The following is an 8,129-nucleotide window of genomic DNA, read 5'->3' on the forward strand; positions in this document are numbered from 1 at the left end:
TAGACAGGTAGGTCCTGCTGATAGACAGGTAGGTCTTGCTGATAGACAGGTAGGTTCTGCTGATAGACAGGTAGGTCTTGCTGATAGACAGGTAGGTTCTGCTGATAGACAGGTAGGTCTTGCTGACAGGTAGGTTCTGCTGATAGACAGGTAGGTCTTGCTGATAGACAGGTAGGTTCTGCTGATAGACAGATAGGTCTTGCTGATAGACAGGTAGGTCTTGCTGATAGACAGGTAGGTTCTGCTGATAGACAGGTAGGTTCTGCTGATAGACAGGTAGGTCTTGCTGATAGACAGGTAGGTTCTGCTGATAGACAGGTAGGTTCTGCTGATAGACAGGTGTCCTGCTGGGATTGGCGTGTGTTTCTGTTGGGCTTCGACATGTTCTGTGGTGGAGGTCCAGGCGCTAAACACCACTGGCACAGAAAAGTGTCTTGCACCGCATCGTAAAATGCTGAACTGAATGTGCGTGCGTGTTACAGCACGAACGTTGGCTTAGTTGGTGATGTGTTGCGCAGAGTGGTGCAGAGAAGAGGCAGTTCACAGAAACAGTGTGCACTGGAATACTGGAATAAAAGTGTTTTTGTATTCATTATTAAACATATGTTAGTGGGTTAATGAGAGTGTGCTTGTGTGTTGTGTTGATGAGTATTTATACTGGTTATTTGTGTCTTTGTTCTGTGTGTTTTCTGTAGGGGTTGGTGCAGTTTCTGCAGCAGCAGATGGTCTCCGTGGCGGAGGAGAGCTCGAGGGAGGGGGCTCTCTTGACTTTACAGCTGGAGCAGGTTCGTTCGGACCTGAAGCAACTCCACACCTCAGAAGCACAGCTGCAGGGCCTGGTGGAGGAGCTGCACCAGGAGACCCACCACACACAGACGGAGCTCCGCGAGGAGGCCCAGCTCAACACCAAGCACACAGAAGACCTAGAGGAGCAGCTAGCCGGGTGAGATGCCTTTAGCAGCACTATACCTGCACAGAAGCTCGGATATGTGCATCATCCCTGAATAACTAAAAAAAATAATTGAATACTTTAATAATTATGTAATCAATATGATAACTGAACAGTTGTCTTGCTTCCTGATTGGTCAGCAAGTCGCGTGAACTGGAGGAGCTGCAGAAAACTCACGCTGCCTTGCAGGAGGAGATGAGTGAGCAGAACAGCGCCCACCAGAGGACAGTGGCAGAACTGCAGCAGGAAAACACTGGAAGCCTAGACAAGCTGAGACAGATGGCAGAGCAGTTTGAGTGGCTCTGTGAACAGCAGCGTCACTGGATGTGCTGCGTCAAGAGGTGGTGCTAAAGAAACACGGCTGTCTGCACGTTAGTGTGTGTGTGTGTGTGTGGGGGGGGGGGGGGGGGGGAGTGAGAGTGTTAGTTCAGAAAATAGCTACACGGGCAATTAGCTTTTTGCTGTAGCAGTCATGCATCCACCCTGAAACAGCTTCTGTGAGGTGATGACCAGACCCGTGAGCTACATGCTAACATGGCCTCCGGTGTTACCATATTCGGTGTTACCACATGAAGGGCCAAGCTCAGACCGTGTGTGTGTGTGTGTGTGTGTGTGGTTGTTCGTGTAGGTTTAAGGACTGTCTGTCTGATGAGAAGGAGGCCCTGCTTCTACAGGTGAACAGGTTACAGGTAGAGCTGGCAGGGCTACGGAAGAGTTCCAGCTGTGAGGTTAAAGGAGACAGCACTTCCCAGCACTGTGAGAGGTCTGCACCAGCACCCACACTGCACTGCTGCAGGACACACACATCCCACAATGCACTTCAGCTTCTGAATAATGCAACCCATGATGTGCATGTAGCATTTTTGCAGTGGGTATTGGCTGATTGCCTGAAGTCTTTTTTCCTTTTTCTGAATTGATTTGATAATTCCTCTGTCTGCTTGTTGTAGTTGGGAGATGGATGCAATGGTGGACCTGCAGGTGGAGGCGGACAGGTGGAGGCTACGCTACGAGGAGCTCTTTAGCATCCACACCTCACATCTGGTGCGTTCACACACACAAGCCCAGAGAGCACTGGACTGCAAGGGTGTTTCATTCATGGTAACATGAACTCAGAGTTCTGACTGAGCTGCAGGGCATTCAAGCCTCCCACATGTGTGCATGCCATTTTGATGAAGTGAAAACACAAATGTTCACAAACACAGTCATGTTTTTATTTTGGGTTCACAGGGGCAGTCAAGTGAGGATGCAGATATAAAACCACCATGAAGTCTGGAGACAAATGTTCTGTACCTTCACCTCTCAGTCCCTGGTTCCTCTCTGATCCCGGTTCCTCTCTCTCTCCTGGAGAAGCTCCTACTGAAATCTGAACCATCTGCACACCAACAAAGCAAAAAACCCCAATCCCCAGAAGATTCACTCCAACCCCAAACATCAGACCCCAGACCCCAATGTTTACCTCAAACCCCATACTATTGTCTCCTTAACCTCAAAATAATCACCTCAACTCCAAAATGCGGATCCTTCTACACTCCCAAACCATTAACCTAAAATGTAAAAGTCCTGCGTAACTTGCCACCTCCTGGTGTGCTACAGCAGATCAAGGTTACCCCCAGATCATCTCACACTAGACAACAACTTTCACTTTATTCATTGTTGACCTAATGTTCATGTGGCCGGTTTAAAGTAAGGGTAGTAGAACTATCATGAGCAATGTAAGTTGTAATAAGTTATTTGGGATTAAAGTAACGGGATGCTAATGCTAATGAACATTAAAAAACGTATTAATTTCTGTTAAAACCCATCCACCAATGACATTGACTTTTCTTGAGTGGAGAGCAGTGATCTTCCATGTCGTCTGTGATTGGTTGGCTATGCCCAACCCAGAAAATAGGGGGTAATCGCGGGTTGATCCTCATTCGTTATAAAGCCACCTGTGAGGAAACATCTCTAATGTTGCTCATGGTACTTAATTCCCTCTAATCAGGTGACATCAACAAAATTCACAGTACCAGTTCATAGCATAAATCAACTCAAAGTTCCATTTAAAATCAATCAAACAAAATGTATTTATATATAAAAAATATATTTATATATTTACAACAGTTGTTGACACAAAGCAGCTTTACAAGTGTCATCCACACTGGTTAGTCAGGGTAGTGGGTTGATCCTTCATCCACACTGGTTAGACAGGGCAGTGGGTTGATCCTTCATCCACACTGGTTAGTCAGGACAGTGGGTTGATCCTTCATCATAGCTGGTTAGTCAGGGTAGTGGGTTGATCCTTCATCCACACTGGTTAGTCAGGGCAGTGGGTTGATCCTTCATCCACACTGGTTAGTCAGGGTAGTGGGTTGATCCTTCATCCACACTGGTTAGTCAGGGTAGTGGGTTGATCCTTCATCCACACTGGTTAGTCAGGGTAGTGGGTTGATCCTTCATCCACACTGGTTAGTCAGGGTAGTGGGTTGATCCTTCATCCACACTGGTTAGTCAGGGTAGTGGGTTGATCCTTCATCATAGCTGGTTAGTCAGGGTAGTGGGTTGATCCTTCATCCACACTGGTTAGTCAGGGCAGTGGGTTGATCCTTCATCCACACTGGTTAGTCAGGGTAGTGGGTTGATCCTTCATCCACACTGGTTAGTCAGGGCAGTGGGTTGATCCTTCATCCACACTGGTTAGTCAGGGTAGTGGGTTGATCCTTCATCCACACTGGTTAGTCAGGGTAGTGGGTTGATCCTTCATCATAGCTGGTTAGTCAGGGCAGTGGGTTGATCCTTCATCCACACTGGTTAGTCAGGGCAGTGGGTTGATCCTTCACAGCTGGTTAGACACGGTAGTGGTTTGATCCTTCATCATAGCGGGTTAGTCAGGGCAGTGGGTTGATCCTTCATTATAGCTGGTTTGACAGGAAGTGCCTGGTCCATGATGGATCTCGGAAATAAAATGATGTCCACTGAAATAAAATGAACTATGCATTTTTCTTAATGCTGATTACATATTTTAATTTCAATGCTATTAAAACGTTTTTAATCACTTTGGAGACACAGGTCTCATCAAAAGTGGACAAACACACTTCTCTCTTTTTTCTTCTGAACACACTAATCTTAATTCCTGGCTCAAATTTCATTGATACAGAGATGTCTCAGGAAGCAAACTCAACCCAGGGTTAGACTGGACACACAAAGGATTCTGCAGATTCAGCACATTTCTCACACACCCAACCAATGAGAATTGAAAGGAGTTTTGTTTCAGGGGTATGTACGGGTACAACTGGGTATGTGCAGGTACGTGTGGGTACGTGCGTGTATGTGCAGAGGTGTATAATCCAGTTACAGAAAGTAAAAGTCCTTACCAGGATTTTGCTCAGGCTTCCTGGATTGTGTTGATTCCACTAATTTTACCTGGATTGCACTAATTAGAAAATCTAGCAAGCTTGAGCAAAATCCTGGTGAGGACTTTTACTTTCTCAACCTGGATTATACACCTCTGAGTATGTGAGGGTATAAGTGGGTATGTGAGGGTATAAGTGGGTACGTGTGGGTGTGAGTGGGTACATGTGGGTAGGTGTGGGTGTGAACGGGTACGTGTGGGTAGGTGTGGGTGTGAGCGGGTACGTGTGGGTGTAAGCGGGTATGTGCGGGTATAACTGGGTACGTGCGGGTAGGTGTGCGTACGTGCAGGTATAAGTGGGTACGTGTGGGTGTGAGTGGGTACGTGTGGGCATGAGCAGGTACGTGTGGGCATGTGCGGGTACATGTGGGTATAACGGTACATGCAGGTACGTGTGGGCATGAGCAGGGTACATGTGGGTATGTGCGGGTACGTGTGGGTATGTGCAGGTATGTGTGGGTATGTGCAGGTCCGTGTGGGCATGAGCAGGGTATGTGCAGGTACTTGTGGGTACGTGCAGGTCCGTGTGGGCATGAGCAAGCCTGTGAACAGGCTTTTGTTGTATCACTTGCTCTCATACAGGAAAGGAACTGCCATAAAAGTATATTTAGGAGCATCTGTGTCGCCCGCCAGCAGATTTGTTGCAGGGGTGGTGATGTGTAAATCTGGTGACGTGTGCTATGCCGTCTTTCAAAATCTAGCCTGAGTTCACCTCTGGGACAGTATTTCATGTAGCACCAGGAAGTGACCTCGCTGGCGTGTTGAAGTACATACTAGCAGGAATACGGGTGCATGGCTACTGAGCTTGGCAGCAGCTCTGGAGAGAAACAGAGATATTCCTGTTACACATCAGTCAATGCCTAGAATGGCCCCTGCTAACATTTTACCACCTGGAAACACATTCGTTAAAATAGTGTGGTTGGTTAGGACCACATGAAGCGGAATAGGTGTGTTTATAGCGTGTGGGGTGTGTGTGCGGGGCTGACTGTGTGTGACGGTGAGTGAATGCGTATGTGTGTTACAGTGAGTTGGTTCCTTCTGGAATAATTCTCAGATAATTCCACACTGCAGTAACTCTGGGTGAAACTCTGGCTATAAGGGAGACAGGAGTACATTAGTTGAAATTTAGGAGATCAAATTTGGAGTGTTGGGTGTAAATGGGGGGTATGTGGTGACAGGCACCTGGGTGCAGTGTGTGAATGGTTCTATTCTAAGTCCTCATTCACACGCACTCATATATTCATGCACTCACCCACACACTCACACAGACACACTCACTGACACAATCACACACACACACACACACACACACACACACACACACACACACACATGCATTCATGTACTTACTGACTCACACAATTGCTAGCTCACACACTTAATATTAACATAAAAAATACACTAATAAAATACACTTATTATTATTACACTAATAAAATCACATACAACATCATCAAATTATAGAACACACCAATTAAAGAAAACTAATCAGTGTTTTAAAAGCCTGTCTGTGGACCAAATAAACATTCGGCATGCACACACTTAAAACAAGTCAAAGGAAGATAAGAGTGATGCAGTGACAACCTTGGGCCACTAGATGGAGATCTTGGATTGGCATTGTCAAATCCACACGAGTTGTGTTTTTAATTACAGCCATGCAGTTTACCATACCAGAGATACAGTGTGACATTCAAATGTCTAAAGAGCCAAGAAACATATGGCTGCCATAATAACACAAGGTTTTTTTTCAATGTGTTAAAATTCTAAATCATCGATCTGTATAACAATGACTTTGCTATATGATAATTATTTTTACAAGGACCTTATTCAGTGGAACACTGAACAACAACATCTAATTAAATATGCTCTCTCTGTCTACCTCTCTCTGTCTCTCTCTCTCTTTCTTTCTGTCTTGCTCTCTCTCTGTCTGTTACTTTGACCCTCTCACACATATTTATAGTCAGCCTCTCTCCCTCCTCTTCCTCAGACTCAGCTCACCCACAGTATGTGGGGATTAGTCTTCAAGCAAAACAACTCTCAATACTCTGTCAACTTGAAACAACCCTCAAAACTTTATTAACTCTAAAATATAGAGACAACTAAATCTCATTGGAGGTTACCAGGCGGTATGCACGCACACACACACACACACACACACACACACACACACACACACACACACACACACACACACACACACACACACACACACACACACACAAATCTTCATTCCCATAGACATCCTAAGGCAGGGGTACATACATATATGTGCATTTACACTAACTCACAGAGCCCATAACTTATTCCATATGTTTTTAGTGACTGAACAGTAGCAGAGATGTAACAAAGACATGTATTCACATCACACACACACACACACACACACACACACACACACACACACACACACACACACACACACACACACACACACACACACACAGAGGGTGAAGAATGTGACCAGCTTTCTCTGTGTTTCAGATTCTCTGTGATTCAGATTTTACTGCTGAGACAATCCAAATATTTTAAGGTTCTGTTTCCAGCAGCCGAAGTTCACCCAGGACACTCTCTTCACCCCCCTCCCCCATTCCCTCTCTCCACCCCTCCCTCCCCATTCCCTCTCTCCACCCCTCCCTTCCCATTCCCTCTCTCCACCTCTCTCTTTTGCTCTCTCTCTCCTTCTCTCTCTTTTTGTCCATCTCCCATGCCACATATAGTACACTCACAGACTACACACTCATATACATATACGCACATACAGTACACACACACACACACACACACACACACACACATATATACACTATACACATACAGTACATACTCTCTCTCTCTCACACACACACACACACACACACACAAACACACACACACACACACACACATACTGTATACTTACACACATACACATAACGTATAGTCCCATACTGTACATGCTGTACACTCATACATCCATAAACACATACTGTACAATCAGATATATACAGTATGCACTCACATGCATGTACACACATGGGGGACAATCACACATACACACACTGCACATTCATATATATACACACATACGCACTGTATGGACACACATACTATACATTCCACATACACACACATACTGTACACTCACACACATACACGCATAATGTACAGTCACATACATACACTCACTGGCCACTTTATTAGGTACACCTTGCTAGTACTGGGTTGGACCCCATTTTGCCTTCAGAACTGCCTTAATCCTTTGTGGAAGATTTAACAAAGTACTGGAAACATTCGTCAGAGAGTCTGGTCCATATTGACATGATAGCATCACGCAGTTGCTGCAGATTTGTCGTCTGCACATCCATGATGTGAATCTCCCGTTCCACCACATCCCAAAGGTCTATTGGATTGAGATCTGGTGACTGTGGAGGCCATTTGAGTACAGTGAACTCATTGTTGTGTCCAAGAAACCAGTCTGAGATGATTCGCATTTTATGACATGCTGTGTTATCCTGCTGGAAGTAGCCATCAGAAGATGGGTACACTGTGGTCATAAAGGGATGGACATGGTCAGCAACAATACTCAGGTAGACTGTGGCATTGACATGATGCTCAATTGGTACTAATGGGCCCAAAGTGTGCCAGGAAAATATCCCCCCACATCATTGCACCACCACCACCAACCTGAACCATTGATACAAGGCAGGATGGATCCTTGCTTTCATGATGCTGACGCCAAATTCTGACCCTACCGTCTGAATGTCGCAGCAGAAATCGAGACTCATCAGACCAGGCAACATTTTTCCAATC

General features: G+C 45.6%; 1 protein-coding gene across 2 annotated transcripts in view; it reads left to right on the forward strand.

Moving 5' to 3' along the window:
* LOC143489217 (uncharacterized) overlaps positions 1-3,285 on the forward strand; it is a 7,335-nt gene extending 4,050 nt beyond the window's left edge. Inside the window, exons 3-7 of one of the 2 annotated variants that reach the window (XM_076988089.1) lie at positions 696-943; positions 1,090-1,290; positions 1,578-1,712; positions 1,897-1,990; positions 2,177-3,285. In XM_076988089.1, the coding sequence (XP_076844204.1) occupies positions 696-943; positions 1,090-1,290; positions 1,578-1,712; positions 1,897-1,990; positions 2,177-2,215 (717 nt within the window). In that variant the 3' untranslated portion in view covers positions 2,216-3,285. The remainder of the gene's footprint in view (positions 1-695; positions 944-1,089; positions 1,291-1,577; positions 1,713-1,896; positions 1,991-2,176) is intronic. The other variant, XM_076988078.1, reaches the window with a different exon arrangement.
* The last annotated feature ends 4,844 nt before the right edge of the window (positions 3,286-8,129 follow it).

Source organism: Brachyhypopomus gauderio, chromosome 2 (genome assembly GCF_052324685.1).
Source record: "Brachyhypopomus gauderio isolate BG-103 chromosome 2, BGAUD_0.2, whole genome shotgun sequence".
In the NCBI taxonomy this organism is placed as follows: Eukaryota; Metazoa; Chordata; class Actinopteri; order Gymnotiformes; family Hypopomidae; genus Brachyhypopomus; species Brachyhypopomus gauderio.